General features: G+C 39.2%; 1 protein-coding gene across 3 annotated transcripts; it reads left to right on the top strand.

Moving 5' to 3' along the window:
- The first annotated feature begins 1144 nt into the window (after nt 1–1144).
- On the top strand, nt 1145–26495 carry LOC122649701 (vacuolar protein sorting-associated protein 8 homolog). 3 transcript variants are annotated; one of them, XM_043842940.1, is made up of 20 exons: nt 1145–2080; nt 2135–2959; nt 5193–5504; nt 5634–5885; nt 6170–6290; nt 6365–6522; nt 6693–7326; nt 8129–8193; nt 8294–8395; nt 8548–8690; nt 16552–16607; nt 18110–18789; nt 18946–19136; nt 19261–19567; nt 22832–23119; nt 23233–23342; nt 24416–24746; nt 25350–25760; nt 25854–26094; nt 26181–26495. In XM_043842940.1, exons 1-20 carry the CDS (start codon nt 1232–1234, stop codon nt 26201–26203), a joined length of 6099 nt encoding a protein of 2032 aa, XP_043698875.1. In that variant the 5' UTR covers nt 1145–1231; the 3' UTR covers nt 26204–26495. The 3 variants fall into 3 exon arrangements, with proteins under 3 accessions (XP_043698875.1, XP_043698874.1, XP_043698873.1); XM_043842939.1 differs by having other exon boundaries at nt 1145–2959; nt 6368–6522; XM_043842938.1 differs by having other exon boundaries at nt 1145–2959.
- Nucleotides 26496–26561: the final 66 nt, after the last annotated feature.

Raw genomic sequence — 26561 nt, 5'->3', positions numbered from 1 at the left:
CAATTCGTAGTGACTATCGTTCACATTGGCCTCACAATCCTTACAATTGCAGGTTGAGTTTGATTGTAAGGAGGTTTTAAGTTTCATCCTTGATCCAAGTGGGGATCCACCACTGCAGATAGCTGTTGTAATTGGTGACATAAAGGCTAAAGCACCTTAGTGCTTCTTTTGTTTTCATATTTTTTTCCCTATATTCCAGGAGCTCTGAATGGTATAGCAGATGCCTTGACTAGGAAAACGTCTATCATGTGTTTGACAGATTGATCATTTTCCAATCCTTGGTTGAATAGATGTTTCAATATAATAGATTGTACATATGTTATAAATCAATAAACTCTCATTGTATAAAAATAATAATAATAAAAAATAGAGCAATTTAAATGTACCTCCCCTGTAGTTTGGTCCAATTACAAGCAACTCTTCGTTGTTTGAACAATTATATGTATCGTCCATGGACTATGATGGGGCTTACAAATAACCCGAGTCCGTCAAGTTGAAACGTTAGTTGAAGCCAAAAATTCATAAATGAATATATTACCCTTCATTAGTGTAGTTTTAATCTTTTACCCTTACATTACAAAACCCAAATCCATCTCCTCAACCTTCCGTCATTCCAACCTCATCTTCCATCTTACCTCTTTCTTCTCTGGCGATCTGCGAGGAGCTCCACTCTCTAATTCGGTGATAGCACTATTCACCCATTGAAATGGGTTCGATGATGGAACGCATGGATGGGTGGGGCCAGGGATGGGAGGTGGGACCAACAGCAAGGATGGGGGCGGAGTTGTAGGAAAGGGGTTGCAGGAGGAGGAAGAAGTAAAAGAGAGAAGCAGAAAAAAGAAAGAAGGGACAAAACTGTCTTTTACAATTCAAAATTAATACAGATATAATTGTTCAAATAATAAGGGGTTTCTTGCAATTAGATCAAATTACAAGGGAGGTACATGTAAATTGATCAAAAATAAAAATATAAAACTTAATTTTTTTTTCAACCAATAAATATTTTTTTCCTAATAGTACAGTTCCTTTCTGTTGTGTTTCGTTCTGTTGAGGAACTACCAAGAAAATTTGCAAATCATTCGATAAGTAATTTGCTTTTGGAAAAGAGGATCCGTTACCTTGAATTGAAGAAGTTCACGAATTTATTAATACATGAATTACAGTTCGTTGGTGATTCTGATTTCCCCGCCATAAATTTTGATTGGGGATCATGTGACAACAGTCTCTAACGATGACGAAGAACCTGAGTAGTAGTAGACCTCCGAAGGAGTTGCTCGACCTCGATTCCCTTCTCCAGACCAGCAGCGACGATGAAGGCAATGACCTCCATGGCATCCATCTTCGCACTGTCGATGAGATCCTCAACGACTCCGATTCTTCGTCTTCTCCTTCTTCTCCTTCTTCTCCTTCTTCCTTCAACAGTGCCGTCCTTCGACGCAGGTTCTTCTCTGATCTCTCCTCCGACAAAAATTCAATTTCTATCACTAAAGACGACAGCCCTTCTCACGAAGAAGACGACGCTTCGGTAAGCAGTCCTGAAGCTGATACCCTTTCAGCCTCTCGAATTTCCACAGTCCATCAAGTCCCAAAGTCTCCAGAACCAGAAACCCTTAGGTCAGTGGACGCACCTAAGATCACCCCCCTGAGTAGGAGGAAACCGGGAGAATCGCTTGCTAATTCCTCATTAGGGCGTAATAATGATAGTGCAACTCGCTCTTTCCCTTCATTGTTCGGAGGTGTTAAATCCAACCCCAAGCCCGGAGCCGCTCTTGCAGCTGCTGCTGCCGCTTCACGCTCCATCCCAACTCCTCATGCTGCTGCCATCAAGTCGAAAAGAGCGAATAGTGGCATTCTCGAGACGGTTCTACACACGGAAGCACAACAATTGGATCTTCCTGTTGGTGATCCCGGGATGCGGTTAGATGGAAGTCTTGATTTTGAATCGTCAGCTCATTCGGTCGATGATGTTTCCAATGGCGACGGATCCGGAATTGCACAGTTGGATGAGAAATTCATTCAGGAAAACGAGGGAATTGCAGAGTTTCAATCTGTTATGGCAGAAAAGATGGTTGCAGAAGAAGTTGAGGTTGCAGAAATATCGCATGGGATCAATGAAGCTTGTCCTGTCGAAGAGAGGCCAGTGGAATTACTGCATGCTCCTGAATCGGATGGAGTTGGGTTATATTCTGAGGAAAACTTATCAAATTTCAATTCATCGAGTTTTACAGCCTTTGTTGAACCACGGATCACTTCTACCCCTAGGGAGGGGGAAGCTTCTAAGCTGGAAGAGAACTCAACTATTTCTGGTCCAATAGATGTTAACCAAGTAAACATTACTTATGCTGAAGAGGAGAATGCTCATACTCCGGAGGTGGATATTGGTCCTTCATCTTATTCTTCTGAAAAGTATATTCCTTCTTCCCCTAGGTACGAAGTTAGCAAGCCTGGGGAAGATGTGATGCCTTCAGAATTAGAGGACGTAGAGAAGAACATATCAGCTGACACCAAACATAGAGAAGTTGTTTTTGCTGCAGAGGACACCAGTTCCAGAAGTGACATGACTGAGCTTGTTGAAGATGGAGCTTTTCACTTGGAGAACAAGAAGGGGAGCAAAAGGGCAGGGAAGAAATCGAGGGCATCTAAGAAGCCACTGGAATTAGCTGAAGAACTTGAGAAAAAACATGCATCTTCTGGTTTGCACTGGGAAGAGGGTGCTGCTGCCCAGCCAATGAGACTTGAAGGTATCCGAAGGGGGCCACCTGCTGTTGGATATTTGCAAATTGACCCCAATAACGCAATTACCCGAGCCATTCAATCACAAGTATTCAAGCGTGAACATGGCTCCCCACAAGTCCTGGCTGTTCATGCCAACTTCATTGCGGTTGGCATGTCAAGGGGGGTTGTCATTGTTGTGCCCAGTAAATATTCTGCTCATACTGCTGATAATATGGATGCTAAGGTTACACTTTGTTCACTCATATTGCCCCCTTTTTGTTTGTTCACTCATATTGCCCCCTTGTTGTTTACATTCTGTGCAATTATTCTTTTTGTTGAATAACTGATGTTATTGACATTAAAGTAAAAGAAACTATGTTGTTAGAAAAGAGTAGGAATTATGTAGAGGCCGGGAGCAAGTCTTCCCAACTCCTAAAACACAAAAGAAAACAAAAAGACTGCCAACAAAACTCAACTACTAACTCTCAAAGAGGATTACCACCTGCAAATACAATGCTAGGCTCATGGTCATTTGCCATAGTAATTGCCAATCTGGATCTCCATTGGAATGAGATATTTTCTGAAGAAGCCAAGTGATTAATGTCTCATACAATGAGATAGAATTTTAAAAGTAACTCCCTGTTGTTCCTAACCCAACCTATCTCAATTACCTAAAATCCCTCAACTATGTATTTGTTGAAGTCCTCCTTGATGGAGGGCTCCAAACACATTGTAGAAAATCTGTATAATGTTCCTCGTGCTTTTTTCTATCCATATCTTGTGATCATCCTTATAGTGGGTTGTAGATACCAGAGTTTGAAGATGTGTTTTTATCATCATCAAAGCCATATTGAAGTTGTCTGGAGTTGGCTCCATGAATACATTTTGTTTATCAGTTCCTAACTTCCTATCAAAAGTTACTGTTAAAGAATACTACCGTGACGGGTGTTTGTCATTGTTACCGTGAGGGGGAGTGTCCTTGTTTAGTTGCAATTGTTAGGCTATGAGTAGTTGTAGTTTTAGTTTACTTTCCTTGTAATTAGACTAATACTCCTAGTATGTTTCCTACTAAGAGATCATTTTATGTTCTAAGTATTGGGGATAGCTGGCACGATTGGGAGAATCTGAATCCTATCGTGGTCCATGGTTGTCCTTTTCTACTATCGTCTTTCTCTCTCTCTCTTCCTCAGTTCCTTGCTCACGGTTTTCTTCTTCTTCTTCACAGATTCTGGTTGTTGAGGTTTTGTCACAGTTAAGTAATATGAGAACCCTGTGTTGGATCAATGTATGAAACATGTCACAAGAATAGGCAAGCCTTAACACTAAGAGCAAGACATAAGCCCCTATAAAATATTGGATGGAACATAGCATCTTGTCATTAATTTTATAGAACTCAAGCATCAGGCTAAGAATGCCGGTGTTTTATTAAATGAAAATTCAATATTTGTATCCATTTTATTAACAGTGTAGGTGTCGAGCTTTACTGATGAAAGCACAAAGATGATAGGATGATATTAAGTCTCCGATACTCCCATACAAGCAATCCAGCAGTCATCAATGAAGTGGCATCATACGTGCAATTCAAAATCCACCTATCAGAAAGAAAACCCACCCCAGTTAGCCTCTATTGAGTTTGACCCTTTTACAACTCACTTGATACGACACTTTTGGTAAGTGAGTTGGCTAGATTCACTGGCTGCTCATTGCCATATAAGGAATGATCAGTTCAGCTGAGAAGTGAGCATCCTCATCTCCCTGAACCTCAAGGGAGTGTTCCCTGCATAACAAAGCCAAATGATAGAAGAAAAATCTTCTTCAGCCTTAATCCTTTGAAACCCAATAGACCTTGCAGTCTGGAGCCCTTCAAATAATGGATTAATGGTGAGAGAATCTTAGCCCAGAGTCTGAGTAGCCTACACCTTTGGGACCCAAGAAAGCAACAAGAATGTGCATAGTTCAATTCCTAAAGGCCCATGAATATGACCCCAGAAATGTTTTTTTTGTTTTTTGGGAGGTGGGGGGAGGGGGGAGATAAATAAATGGCTGTTGAATAACCGAAAAAAAAATTCAGCTTTGATTGTGTCAACTAAGGGTGGACCTAAGTGGCAGATGGACAGGGGACCTCTGAATTGATGCCTAGTGAGCCACTTATTGATGATAGTGTCTACTATTCTGTCTATATACCTCTAGAATACCTCGAACATCTTCATATTACTTGCCTCCCATGTGGTTCACAATACTGTTTTTATCAAGTTCCTCTATAGGAACTACAGGGATTTTTCATTTCCTCTAACTGGGATAAATACCAAATGGCTTCTGAACTCACACATGTCCCCATACACGAGAGATTCCAAAGAAAAGCGATTGTTATATCCTCTTGTTTGCTATTGGCTGATTTGAAGATTAATGTTATACTTTAATTGCTACAACTAATTTACCTAGTCGGTTTCTCTTAAACATATTTCTGTGTTCTCCAGATGTTGATGCTTGGTTCTCAAGGCGACAAGTCTCTTTCTCCAGTAACTTCCATGTGCTTCAATCATTTGGGAGACTTGCTTTTAGTAGGATATGGTGATGGTCATGTGGCAGTTTGGGATGTCCAGAGGGAAGTGGCAATGAAAGTAATTAGTGGGGTGCATTCAGCACCAGTGGTTCATACTCTGTTTCTAGGGCAAGATTCTCAAGTTACACGGCAGTTCAAAGTAGTTACTGGTGATTCTAAAGGGCTTGTTCAGTTGCATGCTTTTTCGGTGGTACCCTTGTTCAATAGGGTTACTATCAAGACACAGGTTTAAAACTTTATCTTGAGTAATTGTAGGTCATATAATTGGATCACTATTTGTTTTAACATATACTATATAAGTTATCATCTTGTTTGTCACATGATATGATGATTTTATGGTTATCACTTGAAACAGTGTCTTCTTGATGGGCAAAAAACAGGGACGGTACTTTCTGCTTCTCCTCTTCTGATTGATGATTCTTTTGGGGGTTCTGTGACATCTGCTGCTGGAAACGCTGTGGCTTCTAGCAATGGTATTGGTAGCATGGTGGGAGGTGTCGTTGGAGGTGTTGTTGGAGGAGATGCTGGTTGGAAACTCTTTAGTGAAGGGTCTTCTTTGGTTGATGAAGGTGTGGTCATATTTGTCACACATCTAACGGCTCTGGTGGTAAGGATTGCATAGAGGATTATACTAAATAAAGATAGGGAAAAGGATGTACATGCTGCAGCGTGTACATTGCTCTCACACTCTCTCTCCTCCCTGACTGTTTGGGATCCTTTGTATATGAATTGTGAGGCACCCCCTCCCGTGCGCCCATTGGCTTGGCATGGGAGATGCCATTACATGTGAGCAGCGTGTAGATCCCCTTCCATAAAGATATCCATTTATCTTGTTATTTTCTGTTCATTCCTCATTCTAGTAATTCGATGATGCCTCTGTCTTTCTTGTAGGTTAGGCTTAGCCCCGCTTTGGAAGTCTATGCTCAACTTTCGAGGCCTGATGGTGTCCGGGAAGGTTCCATGCCTTACACTGCATGGAAATACATGAAACAATCCCGTGGTTCATCCACTGGTAAGATTAAAGTAATTCAATATTTCAATGCCCCACAAGAGTACTTTCTTTGTAATGAAATGATCTTGTGGCAGAAGATGTGCCCGGGGAGGTATTGGAAAGAGCTTCGTTGCTTGCAATTGCATGGGATCGAAAAGTCCAAGTATCAAAGCTGGTTAAGTCAGAGTTGAAAGTATATAGAGAATGGATCCTTGATAGTACTGCAATTGGTGTGCAGTGGTTGGATGATCAGGTACCCGATGAATCTTGTTCCTCACCTTCCATTTTACTTAGATTGTTGTAGCTTGTATTTGGCATTTTTGTTGTTCTGCTTTGCTACTGCAATTTATAAAAGCAAGAAAAGCTGCTGCCCACCTCTGGATGCAAAAATTGACAATATCATTGTGTAATATTATTTTTCAGATGTTGGTAGTTCTCACGTTGAGAGGACAACTCTGTTTGTTTGCAAAGGAAGGGACTGAGCTTCACCGAACGAGTTTTGCTATAGATGATTCCAGAGGAGATGATCTTGTAACATATCATACCCACTTTTCAAATATCTTTGGGAACCCTGAAAAGGCTTATCATAATTGTGTAGCTGTACGAGGAGCTACAATATACATTCTTGGGCCTATGCGTCTTGTGGTTTCTCGTCTTCTCCCATGGAAGGAGCGTATTCAGGTTTTGCGAAGGGCAGGTGACTGGATGGGTGCATTGGACATGGCAATGAGGCTCTATGATGGTCATGCACATGGTGTTATTGATCTCCCTCGAACCCCAGATGCGATACGAGAAACCATAATGCCTTACCTGGTAGAATTGCTTTTATCCTACGTTGATGAAGTTTTTTCATATATTTCTGTGGCATTCTGCAACCAACTTGGAAAGGTTGAGGAAGTTGATGAAACAAAGAGTAGAAGTGGTTCTGTCCATTCAGACATGGACGAGCAATTTGCCCGTGTTGGTGGTGTTGCAGTAGAATTCTGTGTCCATATCAAAAGAACTGACATCCTTTTCGATGACATCTTCTCCAAATTTGTGGCTGTTCAACATGGAGGTATTTTCTTGTCAATGTTGCACTTGTATTCTCTGCATCTGATATGCAATTTAATCGTAATAAATGTATAGAAGCCTTGGTCTCAATTTGGATACCATTTGCAGGGGTGTTTATATATCTTCATACATTCTTCTCTCTTTTGCAAAATCTCTTCTATTACCGATCAATTAGAAGAAAAGAAAAGGGGGGGGGGGGAGGAGAACATTCATTGATGTAGTTCAGCCCTTTTATCTCCATCACGTCTAGTGCTTATTTGACCTCTTCTGAATAATCTGGTCCATTCTAGAGCTGAGTTTCTAGCAGAAGACAGCTAGGTGGTGGTGGTAGGGAGATTCTTCTTCTTCTTCTCTCTCTAGTGCTTATTTGACATCTTCGGGATAATCTGGTCCATTCTAGTGCTGAGTTTCTAGCAGAAGACAGCTAGCCTCATTCCTCTCTCTCTCTCTCTCCTTTTGATAAGGTGAAATCATACTGGCCATCTTTCAAGGGGGATCACCCCTGTATGACTTCTAAGTTGAAGGAAAAAAAGTTCAAAAAGTTAGACCAGGAGCGAAAAGAGTAGGACCTTAATCTCAACCACTTTGCCCTGTGAACTATAATAATTATCAAATATTAATACTGACATTTTTCTTTTTAATTGGTTACGGCCTTTATTGGTTTTATTTTATTATGTTTCTAATTGACTCCAAGCTGTGTTAACTATTCCATTGTTTAACTCTTCTGAAAATTCTATTCCAGTAGTACTGTAACATTACTTTTGAAACTATTTCTTTCTTTGCTTCTGATCTTTTTTTGCCACCAGGTACATTCTTGGAGCTTTTGGAGCCATATATATTGAAGGATATGCTTGGATTTCTACCCCCTGAGGTATTTCTTTGTGATGAGTGATGAATTTGTTTACCTTGTTGAATTTGAAATGAGTAACAAAGTTTCCTTCTGCTTAGTTCTTTTATTATGTCTCTAATAGATAATGCAAGCGCTGGTAGAGCATTACAGCAGCAAAGGATGGTTGCAACGTGTTGAACAGTGCGTTCTTCACATGGACATTTCTTCCTTGGATTTCAATCAGGTTGTTTTGGTCATGTAGCTTGATGTTCTTGGTCAATAATGCAACGTTTTGAACAGTGCTTACTGAATTTGATGAATAGTAATTTCTAGGAATTGCAGAGTGGTGGCATTTATCTGATGTATGTGATCCTATAATTTTGATTCAATTTGTAGGTGGTCAAGTTGTGCCGGGAGCACGGGTTATACGGTGCCCTTATATATCTTTTCAACCGAGGTTTAGATGATTTTCGGGCACCTTTAGAGGAACTCTTGATGGTTGTGCGAAATAGCCAGATGGAAAGTGCAGTTTCTATAGGGTATGCTGCTTCAATCTATAGCATATATGCTGCAAATAAAGATTATGGTGAAAGTTATGGCACCGTTGGTATATTTATTTGTCAGTCTGCTTTTTTTTGGGGTGCTATTATACTGTGAATGATGGTAAAATGCTGAATGATGTATTTCACATTGATTCTTAAAATACTAACGGAAGTTCCCAAGATGCCTCCTGCCTGATGGGAATTATTATTCTTATGTGTAACAGAACATTCACTGATGAGAATTATTATATCTTATGAGTAACAGAACATCCACATCCCTCCCCCCTAGAGAGAGAGACTTGAAAAATCACACTATTGATTAGAGTTGTCTAGGGATGGTATCTAGTTCATCCATGATGGGAAATAAATATGTTGTCTCTTGAGTTTCCCCATCTTAGCAAGCTCTTGAGCATGCTGAGCCTGAGTGAGCTCATTTTAGCTGAAAAGAACAAATTCAATCTAGCCAATTACTACTTGAACATCTTAGGGTTTCTAACTTTCTATATGGTGTGGATCAGTTATCTTTTGGGGAAAGCTGCAGCTTCCACATGGGTGCTTGTGCTCAATAAGGACCCGACAGTGGAATACTTCTAGCCTTAGATTGTTGTATTTGGTCAATTTTTGTGATAAGTAAAGTGGCAGAAGAAAATATTAACTCAACTAATTGTAGAGTGAGAGGAGATGTTTGAGGTAAATTTATGGCCTCATTCAGTTTGAATGTGGTAGATTCATTATTATACCATGATCTTTCATCCCCTTCCAGGAAGGTGGTAGATTCATTGAATAATGCTCTGTTTTTAGTGTTTTATGGTTTTTGATATGTGTGGAAAGAAAGAAATAGAAAAATCCTTGAAATTTGGAAAATGCACCAAAGATTTCATGGGATTTGGTCCCATTTTGCTAGATTGATCTTCCCGTTTGAAAGACTTCAAGGATAAAAAAAACATATGGCTCAGGGAGGTGATTGATAATCTACCACGTAGGGTAGAAAAATTGATAGGCTTTATTATAATTCGTTCTTGCAAAAACCTATGTAATCTCAAGAATGGAGAAGCTAAAAAAGGATAGGGTTGAAACAGAGAAAGGACAGATTATAGGTATTGGAAAACCATTTGTAGTATGTCTATATATTAATGATGATTTTCCTTTAAATATTTTTAAACAATGAATGTAATTATTCATTTTGATTATTAAAAATTTAGTCAATGATGAATATATTGTTATAATTCATATACAATTTTAGTCATCATCATCATTATTGTTATTATGGTTAGTCATAGTGTTCTTAGTGTTTCTGGTGAACAAGAAGATTTTCTTTTTATTTGGCAGCTTTGTTAATGTAGAACTAAATTTGAGTAATTCAAAATTGTACTAAAATTTGATATTTTCTCAGTGAATAAAAATTCAGATTAAGAGAAAATTAATAGAAGTAAATCAGATGGTCAGATGACTCCAATCGAGTGTAGTAAACATGGTATAGATCAATTGCTGAAATTCTGAAATCGATCCAAGGGTCAGATCAGAGGTTAAGAGCTAGGACAGGGGTATATCAGTAGTTTTACCATCCAAAATAGAATCCAGAAAAGAGGAGTGAACAGATTATTTGATTCTGAACAAGGGCTATGAATATCAGCAGTAACAGATTAGTAAAAAATCAGAATTTGACTCAGTGTTATGATGCACAGAACAAGAACTAAGAGATAAGGGTAAAATAGGGAAAACACAATTATTTCCAGATCTGTAGGTCTGATCTGGGACTGGGAGAAACTTGGATCGAGTTCTTCCTTTAGGGCTTAGAATTACTTATTAAAAGGTGAAGGTATTCTAATGGCTAGATTCTCCTAAGTCCTAATTCAAATTCATGCAAAAAAGTCTTGCATATGAATTCCAGATCAGATAAGGAATTGCTGAAAATTTCAGAACAATACTTATTTGTTAATGGAGAGAAAATGGGGGAAGAAGAAGATAGCAATAAGAGAAACACCCGGGCTTCACACCGCAAGGTGGTTGGCAGGATTGGACATAATGTTCCTTGATCAAACACAAGGGATTCTTCACACAGGAAGAGAGCAGCAAGGACAAAAGTTTTATTAATCAAAATTCGTTTACAATGCTGGACCCCCTTACAAACTTATATAGAAAACTCAAAAGCAAACTTAAACACTAAAAAAGAAAGGACTAACCCAATCCTTGACTAATTAGGTGACATAAACTAATTAGGAAACTGAAATAAATAAGAAAACAGACTCAAAACAGGACTGGACTTACAGAATCCTAATCCAGCCTAACTAAAACACTTAATAACAATTGAAGTAAAGAAAAAAAGTAACTTACTTAACTAATCCCGTATGCCTTGCATGTAGCCTCTACCCATAGTATAGGCCCATTCATGGAACTAAATCTCGGTTGAAACTAATTGAATCTCCAAGTTGTCTTGGTTTCAGGCCTGGCCGAAATGAAACCAGAAACCCATGGTCAAAACTCAAGTTTCGACCTTGGGTTTCAACCCAAGGAGGCCCAGGGTCGACACCCCAGTGTCGAAACCTCAAAACAAGATCCGGCATGTCTCCGTTTCGAGCCTGATGGAAACCAGGTCCGAAATCAAGATCTTGATCCTTGGGCCCATTTAACCCATTAAAGTGGTCCATTACAATGAAAACACATGGGATCTAAGGCCCAACACATACATAACTCAATCCAAAATCGCTTTGAATGAAAATATTTTTTTAGACATCAAAACAAATGAATATTTTACCACACTTTTGTTTTTTAGCAATGCATTACCATATTAAGATTTATGGAATTTTTATATTTAAGAAAAACCCCAGCATTTAAAAGTTGAAAATTGCACATACTGTCGAAAATCCAGTTTTGTTCTTGAACTGGGGGGTTGACTTTTTATCCAGACGGAATTTTATTTTTTAACTATTTTTATTGGATTCAAATAGGGGGTATTTGCTTATTTATGGATAATATTATATGATATTAGGCATAAATAACTGTCTATCCTGGTTTCTGGCATAAATAATTGTCTGTCCTGGTTTCTGGCATAAATAAGTGTCTGTATACCAAGGTTTCCTCCCGAGATGACTGAGACCACCGAGATCTCGGCGAGACAATGCAATCTTCTCATTTCGCCTAGCATCTTGTCAAAAAACCGAGATATTACCGAGATCTCGGCGAGTTCTTGGTCCATGATATAGAGGGCTATGCTTGCACCTCAAGTTACAAGAAAATAGAAACTACTAAACTGAAAATTAGAAACTAAGCTTGACTGGAAAATATAAACTAACAAAATAGTAACTACTAAATACTTGACTGAATCTAAAAGTCTTAAAATCTCTTCAATCGAATCATGTGGGCCCCACTTTGGATGGCTTAAGAGGTGCAGCCGAAATTCATTGCTTGTGGTCTCCACCCTTCAAGTTGTCTCCATCGGTTCAGCTTAAATACTTTAAAAACAATGACAAATTTGCCCCCACAATCTGGGTTTGGGTGACCTAGCAACTCCCAGCCCTATTGGGCTGGCTCGACATAAGGTTGGTTGGCCCTATGGCCCATGGGGTTGGTCCACCGATGGATGAAGTGAACCAACACTTCTCTCATGAGTGCCTTTGACATATTTCTTGCCAAACAGCTTGGCTTCTGCATCAAAATCACTCATTCGTCAGACCAAAGGGCATAACCTTCCATTCGAACAGTCCATCTTTAGTCTTGAAAGCTGTCTTCCATTCGTCTCTAGGCCGGATACGAATCTGATGATAACCACTTCGAAGATCAATCTTAGAAAAGATCATAGAGCCGGACAGCATGTCCAACATATCATCAAGCCTTGGAATTGGGAACCTGTACTTGATGGTAATTTTGTTGATGGCTCTGCCGTCCACACACATACGCCACGAGCCGTCTTTCTTTGGAGTCAATAAGGCTGGAACAGCACAAGGTCTGAGACTCTTCAATGAACCCCTTTTGGAGCAGCTCCTCATCTTGCTTCTTGAGCTCTTCATGCTCTGTAGGACTCATTCTATAGGCGGGCAGATTTGGTAGCATGGAGCCAGGTATCAAGTCAATAGCATGCTGAATATCCCTCATTGGGGGTAGCTCATTAGGTAGTTCCTCTGGCACTGCATCAGAGAAATCATGTAATAAGTCCTTTATGGGCTGTGCAAGCTTCACTTCTGGCTGGGCAGCAACTTCTTGAGTCACCACGGATAAGATCAGATCTGAATCATGGCTGGTCTACTCAAACTCCTTCAATGGAACAGCTAGTACTCTCTTCTCGCAATCTGTCCCCTTTTGGTTGGTACGCATTGAATGGCGTTTGCGCATCTCTAAGGGTAGATTAAGAGGGTTAAAATTAACCTGCTGTCCCTTGTGTTGGAACACACACTGATTTTTTCTCCCTAGGATAGCAACATCATTATCATATAGCCAAGGTCTTCCCAATAAAACATCAGTCATCTTTATTGGGATAATGTCGCACCATACCTCTTCTTTGTAGGCTTGCAGCTGTAAAGGAACATTGCATCTCTTGTTCACTTCCAATTTGTTACCGTTCAACAAAGAGACTTTGTAAGGCGATGGGTGTTTCTCGAACTTCAGATTAACCTTCTTCACAAAGCCTTCGGAAATCATATTAACACAGCTACCACTATCAACAGTAACCTGGGTAGTGCGTTCTCCAGTGCGCATGCGAGTGTAGAAGATGCAGCTATGCCGCCAATCCTCACCTTTGGTTTCAGCCATCAATATACGTGCTACCACATGAATACCTCGGGTATCTTCACAATCATCACCCAAGTCTTCATAGTAATCAGCCCCGTCATCACAATTATCTGCGGGGTAAGCAAAGAAACCCTGTTCATCATCATCATCAGAGTTGTCATCTTCCTTTTCAGCCACATGAACTTGCCTATGCTTTTGGGGGCAATCCCTGACATAATGGCCCTTTTCATTGAAGTAGTAACATGTTTGAGGATCATTGCTGGTCATGGGATCTTTGCCCTTGTTGTCTACACTTGAAGGGGGTGTAGGACAGGAAGAGCTGCCAGTAGAGTAACCTGATCGTGTAGGACCAGCAGTAGAGTTGTTACCTCTATTGTAACCATTAGTAGGTTTGGATGCTGGAAAAGATTTCTTGTTGTCAACAACAGAGGAACCAAACCTTCTATTGGTATTCAATAGGTTTTCAGCCTTCAGGGCTTTCTCAAAACAGTCTTTGATGTCTCGAACATCAACAACTCCAATAGCCCTAACAATATCTTATCTCAATCCCAGCCGAATCCGAGACAACATCTGAGTAGCTCCTTCTCTAGTGCCAATACGAGAAGAAAGAGCATCGAACTTCTGCATGTACTCAGCTACAGTCATAGTCCCTTGTCGTAGGGAGTTGAATTGATCTTGCATCTAAGCTCTGTAATACCTAGGCAAGTATTTCTCCCTCAAATCATACCTCGTGTCTTCCCAGGTAGTAGGTGCATGGCCATCAAGTTCCATGTCCTTCTCTGCATTTTGCCACCATTCCTGGGCAGGGCCAATCAACTTGGTACGTGCCAATCTCATCTTTCGATCTTCAGGCAAGTCATACCAATCAAAGTAATCATCCAGGGTAGCAAGAGGTTCATGAGTTCCATCAAACTCTTTCAGCTCAAGTTTAACCTTTTGTGTATCATACCTTCTATTAGTGGCTTCATCTGTAGTGAAATACGATCTCAGATATTCCTCAAAGTTAGGTCTTCGAGAGTCTTCTCTATTTCTGTCCTTGTCTTCTCTGTAGTCATCCCTATCATATCTACGCCGATCTCTATGATCTCTATGGGGTCTGTAATGATCTCTGTGGTCCCTGTGACTTCTGGAATGAACTCTATGATGTCCATTCCTTCCTAGAGTTCCATGTACCTCAGAATTAACTTGAAATCTGTCCTCTTCTAAGGGAGGTTGCTGTCCCTAAGAGGTGGAGTTTGCTTTTGTTCCATCACCAACAATTGATCACTAATAGTTCTTTGATCTGCCGAGAGCTTGTGGAGCATATCCATGATTGCAGCCATGGGGTCGGCTGGGGGTGGTAGGGTTGGATCCACAACAGGGTTGCCATGTTCATCCATGGCTCTAATACCAATTTAATGTAGTCCTAGATAGGATTAACTCCCACTAGAAACCAGTGAATCAGGATCTCTAACAGTGCTGGCCGATTGGAGTAGGATTGGGTAATTTAGGGCAAAATTAGGGTTAGGGTTAGATTTTGGTGGTAAGGTTTATAGAGGTGTAATGGGCAGGTCTAGGGTGTTATTATGGTTTAAGAATATCAGGGTTTGGATGAGTTTGAAAATCCTGCAAAATTAGGGCAGAATTATTCTATCGATCTCTGGGTTTTGGGTTTTAATGGTGTTTGGTGATGAGGGGGTTAGAGAAGAAATGAGAGGTTGAAACTTGGATCGAGTGTAGAGGGGGTTGATTAAGGAATTCGATGGAAGTTTGGAGGGGATCAGGTGGCTGGAACTTGGTTGCTTGAAAACTAAGCTATGGTTTTAATGGAAAAATTGCAGGTTTAATGTAAGTTAGGGTTTAGTGGATGGAGGGGTTTATAGCTTAGGTTGAGTGAGAGGAATGCTGGACAGATTATGGAGGTTTGGGTTGGAGGATGAGAAGAAGAAGGGTTGTTGCAGGAAATTGTAAATAGCTTACTGGTTTGAAGGATCTCCAAAGGCAGCAGCTTGGTCGATTGAAGGAACCTCCTGATCTTCACGATGCAAGGAGTCGCAGGAGTCCACCCACCCTTTCCACCTTGAGATCCACAAAAATGCAACACTCAGAGAGCAATCAGCCGCAGAGCAGCAAAGCTAAGAAGCAGAAAATTTTAATAATGAACTGTGGGGTAGCCTCCCACGATTGTGCTTATTTATTAATCAAGGCCTAAGCCAAATCAGACTAGGACTTGTAATCCAAATCTGATTCCTAATTACAAACAAATCAACAGACTTGTAATCCAAATCTGATTACAAAACAAAACAAAGCAACCCTCCTAAGAGAAATCGTGGAGGGGAAGTAAAATAAAACAACTAAAATAATTAAAGGCTAAAAGACTAATTTGCCGTTAATTAAAATACTTGAAATAAACTAAGTATGGGAAAGGCTCCAACGAAAAAACAAAACAGCAGTCAAAGTCAAGGCTTCTTCTTCTTCCTAGTGCTTGGACCTGCATCACCTTGTGTCAAGTATGACCTCGAATAGAGCTGATTGGAGGGTAAGGATCCATGTAGCCTACCCCATTTAGTTGAGATAAGGCTGAGTTGTTGTATCAATGGTAATACAGTGGCAGAGCTTTGTTAGTGTGTTTTTGTTTTTCTTTGGTCACTCACCCTTTTCTCTGTAATTATTCTTATTCTTATTATTATTATTATTAATTGTTATAAATTTGTAAGACATTAAGATGCCAGCCGGCTGGTCGTCTTCTTTGGTCTCCTCTCCTCTACAATGTTGCTGATTGTGTTGTTGGCCCTTTTCCCTTCTTCTTTATTAGAAAGTTTCAGCAAAATTTGGCAGAATTAGTTTGGTTTTGATTCCCACACCCTTCTTTCTTCTATGAAATAGGCTTTTTGTGCTCCTTTTTTTCCAACTATTTTTGGGGCTCCAAATAATTACAAGAGAAAATATGCCATGGACATTTATCCTGGTCTGAATGGCTCCAATTTTTCTTTATTTTGTTGCTTATTGAAGGTTTTATTGTAAATACAGTGAAAACATCTTATTTGTAAAGCTGTATCATTCTCTAGTTTTTGTGCAACCTTCAGCATCTCATAAATGCCTTCCTATTTGCATTCTTAAATGGTTTGGTTTGCTGTGTTGATTTTGGAAACAGATATCGGATGCTTGTTTATCTGAAGTATTGCTTTTCGGGTCTTGCTTTTCCTCCAGGTATGCATTAGGTTATGGTTGGAACTTATGCAGTGAGGTAATTATAAATTATTATATTGATCTTGATATTAACTTACTGAATAACGAATGAAATATGAGTTCACTGGATCCTTTTAACATGCCTGCTATTATTATATTGATCTTAATATTAACTTACTGAATGATGAATGAAATATGTGGTCACTGGATTCCTTTTAGTTCTGATCTACTGTACTAGCTTGGAGAAACAACGTCATTCTTCTAATTTTTCGTTCCCCAATTTGACAGTGGTAGGACTGTCTTTGATTGCAAATGGACTGACAGATAATGGTGAAATATCACGTGTTAATTGGCTTCTTATTTGGATGATACAGCAATTGATATGATGTATTCTGATTGACAATACTCACAACAGTTGGAAACATATTTGACCAACCAGCCTTCTAGCTGCTTGTACTGAAGATTGTCCAATGCGGAACCTAAAGTTCTGTAAACTGGCATACTTTCAATGGGATGTGTATGATTTGGATCCCCTCCAAGGCCTTTTAAGTGTTTGACCTCCATTGTTACAAGCATAGGCTGGCCATATGGTATTGTTTCACTTGATGCAAAGGTATCTATCGCAAAAAGGATAATGTTGTGCAGAATAAAACTGTGGGAAGGGCCTCACATTGTCCTCTCGTTAATTGCATCAGAGTATCAAACCAAGTTGCAGTGGGCCTACCGTAATAGGCTTAGCTCCTCAACCCAGTACATGTGCAAGTTGTGGTCAGCAACCCATGCTAGGAGGAGATCTGGGCCATCCAAAAGTTTGGCCGATTATCAGCTGGCTTGGCAGAACACTGGTCCCTGATTAATCATCTAGCTGAGAGATTCTGCCCCTGCAGAATTGAAAATTTGATAAGTCAAGGTCTATCACTGGGATGTCCAGGTCCCCATGTGTCCACAGAATGTGGCGATGTGGGACCATGGTCACTCGTATTGAGAATCCCTCCTGACTTTGGCAATGATTTGTCACCACAATGCCTAGGTTTAATTCAGAAGTCAAACATAGTAGTGCAGCCTGCCATATAGCCTTGTATAAAAGTCTTGTGAAGGGAACTGCAAAAGTCAATTTCTGCCACTAGAGATGCTTCCTTACCACTCGTATAGTCTGAGATCCCACCCTGTCCTCTGGCCTGTGGATCAGGACAATGATTGGCCATCTATTATTTAGTGGTGAATGATTTCAGGAACAGTCCATGACGAGTTCTGCAAATTTTCAAAGGTCACTTGCTCACTGGTTATAAGAACTGGTATTCCACCCTGAGTCCCTGACCCCTTCCTGGTGTATCAGGATGAGATGAGATGATATGAACCTAGAATTAAAATAGTTTAATTGTTTTTCTCAAGTACCCTGCTTTTATTTCATGACTGGATTTAAACATCTTAGGACTCTCTCTCTCCCTCTCCCTCTCCCTTTCTTCATTTGTAAAATCATCTTAGAAATCTTTAAAAGTACTAAACCCCCGTCTACTTTGCAGGCCATGGCACCATTTCTTCCACCCGTTTACCATCACTCAGGGCAGAACTTGTGCAGTTTCTTCTGGAGGATGCGAATGCCCCCAATTTACAAGTTTCATCAACCATCAAATCATCCCCTGGAGCCTTCCCGAACCTGTATCATCTCTTATTATTGGATACTGAAGCAACTTTGGAAGTACTGAGTTGTGCTTTTGTGCAAGAAGAAATTCAGATATCTGACCATTCTTTGCATGGCTTGGCCAACAATAATATGCAGGACAGCATTAAGGATAATGAGGACATCACTGGCAAGATTGAAAATCCAAATATGGTCCAGAATATCATAAACACCCTTGTTCGTATTCTTGATCTGGAAAAATCTGAAATGGAAAGGTTCTCTGGCATGGATGATACTGGATCCCAAGAAATATGGCCTTCAAAGAAAGACATGGGCCATTTACTAGAGTTTATTGCTTATTTTGTAGCATGTAAAAGAGCTACTGTCTCAAAGAATGTATTGAATCACATTTTTGAGTTTTTGACATTAGATGATAATAGCTCACCAAGTGTTCCTGGTCAAAAAACTGAAATTTCTAAAAGAAGAGAGAAGCAGGTGCTTGCCCTTCTGAAAGTGCTACCTGAAACAGACTGGAGTTCATCGTTTGTGTTACATCTCTGTGAAAAAGCTCAATTTTACCAGGTAACTTTTGCAATGTGGGTTTTCTTTCTCCTACCGAGTCTTTGAAAGCTTGAATGCCACCATTTGTTGAAGACCTTTGTGCTCTTTAGGTTCTTGGTGATGCAAGCGATCTTTCCACAATCACTAACTTCTAATGATTTATGTGCCAATCTTCAGGTTTGTGGCTTAATACATGCTAGCAGGGGCCACTATCTTGCAGCTTTAGATAGCTATATGAAAGATATAGATGAACCTGTTCATGCCTTTTCCTTTATCAACATCACGTTGCTACAGTTGGGGGACACTGAATCTGCTGATTTCCGGTCAGCAGTCATTTCTCGAATTCCTGAGCTGGTTAATTTAAGCAGGTGATGCTGTAAATGATTTATAAGTTACCACAGATGTTTTCCGTCTATTACATAGTTTCTATGATCTTTTCTCTATCTTGACTTTGTTTTGATAGCTAAACAGTTTTATTGTATCCCTTTGCAGAGAGGGGACTTTCTTTTTGGTTGTTGACCATTTCAATAAAGAAAGCCATCATATCCTGTCTGGACTCCGCTCTCATCCGAAAAGTCTTTTTCTTTATTTAAAGACAACCGTTGATGTTCATTTGTCTGGCACACTTGATTTTTCTTCTTTGGAGAAAGGAGGTCATCTGGATCTCCCAAATGGAAGAAGGATGAAGGATCAGTCAAATGAAGTTGAGGTGTATTTGGCAAGGATCTCTGAATTTCCAAAGCTTCAACGTCAAGATCCTGTTCATGTAACTGATGAAATTATTGAACTTTATCTTGAGGTGAGCACTTCCACTTGGGGTGTAAGATCAGTGAATAAATAGTGTGGATATTTGTAGAATCACTTGTTTCTTCCAGAGGTTTTCCTTCTTTTTCTCACCATTGTCATTATTTATTATTTTTTCCCTTTCCTAGCTCTTATTTGTGAGCCCTTTACACTTCCATTTTGTTTTTAATTAACTCCTTATGCTCTTGCTGCTTTTTCTTTTGTACAACTTCAAAGCTTATGACTTTTTTTTTTTTATCTATTTTAATACTAGTCCACTTGCTGACGAAAATGTCTCTTTGACTCTATATGCCTGCTTCAAAATTTTGATGTAGGATCAAGGTATCCAGAGCTACTTGAGGTATTAACTGATAAGCCAATTCTAAAGGAAATCTTATCAAATATGTACACAGATTGACAGTAGCTGCTGAAGGCGAAATCTATTAGATTTATATGTAAACAGGTCCATTCTTAACTATATAGGTGAAAACAAGTGCTGCATCGTGTTTAGGAACATATTCGGAAACAGGAACTGGATGTAAGTTGGAGAAAAAACAAATAGAGAAAGAAATAAATTTATTGAGATATAGATGAGCAAGGTAGTGGCAATAGAGAATTAGGAAAGTTGAAGAATGACAAGATAGAGTTGAAAACATAAAATATTAGTAGAATCAAGAAAGAAAGCAGAAAAGGATGTTAAGAGAAAAATCTGTGGTCAAGTTAAATTTTGATGGGTTTTCTTTGGGTAACCCAGGTATTTCAGGAGTAGGGTGAGTAATCAGATCTTCTGAGGGTTCCATTCTGGGGGTTTATTCTGTGGACTCATAGGAGAGAGGGATTTGTCAAGGGCTGAAATCCTATGATTTTGTTTGAGTTGTAGTTTGTAGTTCAACTTTATTTTTGGTTACAGAATAGAAAGTATAAGGTAAATTTGCTCATTTCATTCAGTATATTAGACATGGGGCTTCACTAGTGAATGCCTCCTTCCATTGGAATCCCAGGATGGCAAATGATTGGCAAGTCTTATGGCTAAACAGGGGATTGTGAGGCTGAGATGGTGTGTTGGGACTTCCTTTCCATAATGACAGCCTAGACGATTGCTGTTAATTTAGCTTTTCTTTTGCTTTTTCCCTTTTCTATTTCCAGCTGATTGCATTTGGGGCCATTTATTGGGCGAACTTTGGCGCTATGGTTAAGTTGTGCTATTGGCTATTGCAACCCGTTGGTTGTGGGTTCAAAACTTGGAAACAGCCTCTCCTGCGAAGCAGGGGGTAAGGCTGCGTATATTTGCCCCTCTCAGACCCTACATTAGCGGGAGCCTCGTGCACTGGGTTGCTCTTTGCATTTGGGGCCATTTGGTCAATTCCCTTCGGGATCTGTGTTACTAGCCATTCATTCTGATTGAGATTTGTTATTCACTATAAAAAAAAATGAGAGGAAAATAATGGAGAAGAAAGAGAAAAGAAGAGAAGAAGGTCTGCTATGTTTCAGGTTGTCTTATTTCACTAAGGAGGGATGGTGTCCCTTTTCTGGTTCTAATAATATAGTGGATTGTAGGGATCATGTTGAATCTTGTCAAGGAAATTATGCAAGTGGTGTTCAAGTCAGTAAGTTCCTCAATGTTCCTTGTCCATCAAGAAGGATTTTGCTTATAATACATTTCTCATTTGGAATGGCAAAACTGTGGATATTTGGGGCCGTGACTCCTGTTGCATTGTTGTTTAGGGGGGGTTTCTGCACACATAGTTAATAAATTCATATAAATTTTGTGAATAATTCAGGAAAGATTTGGTTTTGAGGGATAATTCATCCTGAATCAAGATCAATTTGAAAAATAATTTTCGGGTCTGCAAATGATTCACGAAACAAATATTCAGCTTGGAAATTTGGAATCTTTTCAAAACTTCAGTAGAAATTTAAAAAGAAGGCCAAATTGGTCCCCAAATTTTTTAATTTTAAGGTTTAATACTCGAACTACCTTTTCTTGACTGATTTGTGTCTACTTTCTAGGAATTTTTTTTTTTTTTGATGAAATACTTTTCAAAAATTTTAAAATCAATTTTAAACCAAATTTTTTGCATTCCGATTTGTTCTCAATTTGGAATTTGCAATTTATGGCTGAGAATGGGGAGGGAGGTCTGAAGTAGTTGTTGTTCGCCTTTTGTTTGGAGGGAAGGGGTGGTGGTCTGAATGTTTGGCTTTTGTGGATTGGTTGGTTTGATTCTCTCTCTCTCTCTCCCTCTCTCATTTTATCTATCTATATATATATATATATATATATATATATATATATATATATATAATGAGAGAGAGAGAGAGAGAGAGAGAGAGAGTTAGAGTTCCACAAAATAGAGGTACTGTCACAGATGGCATCCTGTCAATAAATTGGCCATAATTTTCCTAAATCAACTTAGGATCACCAAATCTTTGTTTCATTGGAAAGGTAACTCAAAATTTTCAAAAGATGCCAAATTTATGCAGAAGGAAGAAAGTTTTGGAGCATTAAAAAATGATGGAAATAAACCTATTCCTACTGATTTGAGATGCTCCTCATAACATCTGAACCACCCCTCGACAACCACAGTCCAGGATCAAGGAAGCACTTTCAGCTAGTTAGGCTAACCTTAAAGCAGAAAGCCAGTAAGACAGCCAGAGAGAAACAACTGCTTTAGAACCGGAAAGCAGGAAGCTGAGGTATATTCTCCAAAACTACCTTAAACCAGTTGGAATAACCCATCAACACTGGCGAAGCAAGAAGAGAAGCAGCCGTATTCTCCATTATCAAATAGCTACTACTTTTCTTTAATGAGGGGCGAAGCGAGGGATTATAGCAAGGTTTCTACAAAAGACGGTTAAAATAGACTTTTCAACTCTAATCCAGGTGAATTATGGGACAAAGGTTATTCAATTAATATAATTGTACACAAGCTTCAAATCCCTACCACCTTCACTCTACCATTGTCCTGCACAGAGGCAGATTAAGGGGTTGATAACTCTTGTGGACTCTTAAGATTGAACCCTGCAACTTGCTAAAATTTTTCCTATTAAAAAAAAATGCTGAAATGTCTTTGCAACTCTCTTTGGCATGACACCTGCATCTTTTATTACATACTGGAAAAACTACCAAGATAACTAAAATGTGTCCTGTGGGTACTATTAAAAGTTTGTCCATGCAAAGAAAAAAAATCTGTAAGCTCCCTTAGTAATTCTAACGGATTTAGTCTATACTTCTACTGAGACGTAGTGTAACAAACTTTCATGTCTGACTTCTTGTCTGCAGCTGTTGTGCCAGTATGAGCGCAATTCAGTTCTCAAGTTCTTGGAAACTTTTGAAAGCTATAGAGTGGAGCATTGTCTACGTTTATGCCAGGAATATGGGGTTATAGACGCAGCTGCCTTCTTACTGGAAAGAGTGGGTGATGTCGGGAATGCTTTATCACTTACTCTGTCTGGCATCAATGAAAAATTCATCATGCTTAATGCTGCTGTTGAAAGGACATTATGTGATGTACCTTCTAGTGGCCTTACTGAGATGGAGCTCCTCAACACTTTTAGAAGGGTGAAGGAGGTATATAGTATACTCCTAAACCTGAGTAGTTGGTTGAACTTCTATTTATAATCTGGTGGTCATCTGAATTTTATGTTTAGTTTTATTTTCATCTGGACCTTTCTGTTATGCAGGTGGATGTTATACGTGAGATATTGCATGCCTCTATTGGATTATGCCAGCGGAACACCCACCGCTTGGATATTGAAGAGTCAGAATCCCTCTGGTTCCAACTACTTGACTCGTAAGTTTGGTATCCACTTGCATTTTGTTTTCAATTGGTAATGCCATGGTAATGTAACTGATTTACATCCTAGCACAGCTCAACCTCTAAGCATCCTCCTCTGTAGTATGCAGGAGGTCTCTGAGGAACTCAGTAGGTACAGCCGTACAGGATTTACCATTTACCTACATTACTTTGACAAAAAAAATTCACTGTTTCTTTCTCTACACGTATACTAAAAAGAGATCTCCTCATATGTGGGGTTTGGCCTTTTAAGTTCTATATCATAATGCTTCCCAATGCCATTGGCTCCTTACACTGAAGCAGGTTGTAGAATTCATTGGTTCCTGAGAAAGTTTAGGTAGACAAAACCGTTCTTTCAGACCGTACATCCTTACCTACTCATGAGTCATGATTGGTTCTAGTTGAGGGGCCCATAACCAAACACAATAGAAAGGAAAAGATTCTCGTCTCTATCCCTGTACAAATAGCCCAAGCCATGTGATGTTGTTGTCAAGGATCCATTAAATATGGAGGCTGATATAGTGTCAATCAAGTTGTTTCAATTTGACCCATTCTGGGTCTTCATAAAAAATAAAAAATAAAAAAAGGCTTGTAGATCCCAAGAGGCCGGGATAATAGGAAAAAGTCCTATTTGTAGCAAACCAGGTACCTTCCCCCCCCCCCCTCTTGTATTAAATCTTTTTTTCTTTGGAGATATCCAAATACATAGATAAAGGCCTGCATCTGGGTGTGACAAAAGGAAAAGAAGGTGGAAAGCATCAAAATATAGGGAGAGGTTGTTATCATAAAGTGTAGATGTCGTCCATTGGATAAATTCTGACAGAAAGGCAAAGTAATTAAATTGTTAAACTTGATGTAATTTAGCATTCTTGTGTCATGTGGTCTAATTTTCTAAGGCTGAACTTCCAGTGTTGATGGATGCAGTCTCTTGCGTTAGTTCAGTCTTTGGCTTTAGTTCAATATTATTTACATGGCCAAAACATTTGCTTCTATTCCTCAATTACTTTCATATCCATGTTAATTTTTTGTCTCACACTGCTTGTAATAATAATAATCTAATTGCTGTACAGGTTTTGTGGACCTTTAAAAGATTCTTGTGATGATAAAATTGTTCTTGGAGGAAATCCTACTGGCATGCTAGCATCATCCTTGTTTGGTGTGCAAGAGGATAAAGATGTTTTGAATAATTGGAGGATCTCAAAATCCAAAAGAAGTGCTCATATTTTACGTAGAGTGTTTTCTCAGTTCATCAGGATGATTGTTGACGGAATGATTGGATATGTACGCCTTCCAAGAATCATGGTTAAACTCCTTTCTGATAATGGTAGCCAGGAGTTTGGTGATTTTAAACTCACAATATTGGGAATGCTGGGCACATATAATTTTGAGAGAAGAATTCTGGTATTTCTAATTTAAAATTTTTTCCTTCATTTACATGGTCTGATTCAATGCATGTGTTTTAAACTCTGCTTATAGATGTCCCTAAATTGTGGCATCATATAATTGCATCATATTTGATAAGTGCAGGCATAGCAATGATATGCATATTTCAGATCTAGTTAAATATTGCTCTGATCTCCTTTACTTCTGAGAATGAATGACCTGAAGCCCATACCTGACCTGATAGTACTTGACTGACTTTGATTGTCTCTTTGTTTTAGGAAGTTGATTTTTAGGATTTTTATTTTGCACTTAGTATGGTTGCCATTTATTTATCTACAAAGCATGAACAAGCAAAATGTGCTCTAGTTAGCTTACTAGTCCCTTCACCTTTGCATTTTTGTCTACTATTATTGATCAGTAGCCAGTAGGAAGTTCGAACTCACAACAGTGATTGGTAATTTTATTGTATTTTCTCATTTTGTGCAGAGTGTTAATTCTAGACCAATATAACTGTTTTTCTAAACTGGCCCCCTACTGATTCATTCTTCTATGTTTCTATTCTTAAACATAGCTAAATGTTGTTGTCATCATGATAATGATTTGTGCACTTTGTTGTGTCAGGACACAGCCAAATCCTTGATCGAGGATGATACGTTCTATACTATGAGTCTACTCAAGAAGGCGGCTTCCCATGGATATGCCCCACAGAGTTTCATGTGCTGTATATGCAGCAGCCTTCTTACCAAGGAACGAAGTGATTCAAGCATTCGAGTGTTCAGTTGTGGTCATGCAACCCATCTCCAATGTGAATTTCAGGGAAACAGGGCATTGAATAGGGATTCCTTGGTTGGATGCCCTGTTTGTATGCCGGAGAAGAAGACTGAAAGATCCAGAAGTAAACCAGCCCTTTCAGATAATGGGCTGGTCAATAATTATTTATTGAGAAATCGACAAGCACAAAAGACTATTCCTCATCACCCACATGAGCCAGAGGGATTGGAGAAGCCTTATGGCCTTCATCAAATTTCGCGGGTATATTAGTTTCTGGTTTTTTGTTTCTCCTTGGCAGTTCATTAGAATATGTGTACATTATTTCCTAATTACTTCTGAACCTGAATGCTGCAGTTTGAAATCTTGAGTAATCTTCAGATTGCCCAGAAGTCTCTCCAAATAGAAAACTTGCCTCCATTGAAACTTGCACCACCTGCTATCTATCATGAGAAGGTAAAGAAAGGAACTGATGTTTTAACTGGAGAAAGTAGTAGCACTCTAGCAAAAAGTGAAAAACCAAGTAAAAATAAGCAACTAAGGGAGCTGAAGCTGAAGGGGTCATCAATTCGGTTCCCCTTGAAATCTAGTATATTTGGTGAGTTATTATTTTCTTTCTCAATTCAAAATGTTTTCTGTGGTCTGAAAATCTCGTTCTTACATATTTAGAATGCCTTTTTACAGGTAATGAGAAGACCAGAAAATGATAACGCAAATGTGTAAAGTTTGACCACTATACTTGAAGAAATAATTTATGGGGCTTGTAACCACATCAATTCCTTGTATTCTTTCTTTCTTTCTTTCTTTTTTTAGGGGGGGGGGGGGTTTGGGGAGGGTTGTTAACATAGTTGTCTCATTTAATATATAGCATTAGTTGTTAGTTATAGCTGCCCTGTAATTATGCTGTATAAAATTGAGGGCAAAGGCAGTTGTAGAGAAATGAGAATCGAGTCAATGTATCAATGCATTTTCTTGTTTTGTTTAATACACAGTTTTGTACAACAATTTTCTCATTGTGTGTATTACGTCTAATCCAAAATCTTGGATTAAACATTTTGAAGGCCA

Source organism: Telopea speciosissima, chromosome 2 (genome assembly GCF_018873765.1).
Source record: "Telopea speciosissima isolate NSW1024214 ecotype Mountain lineage chromosome 2, Tspe_v1, whole genome shotgun sequence".
Classification (NCBI taxonomy): Eukaryota; Viridiplantae; Streptophyta; class Magnoliopsida; order Proteales; family Proteaceae; genus Telopea; species Telopea speciosissima.
The sequence above is the reverse complement of the archived record's forward strand: the minus strand, read 5'-3'. Positions and strand labels throughout refer to the sequence as shown.

Coding starts and splice junctions, on each gene's coding strand:
- LOC122649701 (XM_043842938.1), top strand. CDS start 1,232: ATGACGAAGAACCTGAGTAGTAGTAGACCTCCGAAGGAGTTGCTCGAC. Junction 16,608..18,109: donor GGGTCTTGCTTTTCCTCCAG/GTATGCATTAGG, acceptor TCTACTTTGCAG/GCCATGGCACCATTTCTTCC. Junction 19,568..22,831: donor TTATTGAACTTTATCTTGAG/GTGAGCACTTCC, acceptor TCTTGTCTGCAG/CTGTTGTGCCAGTATGAGCG.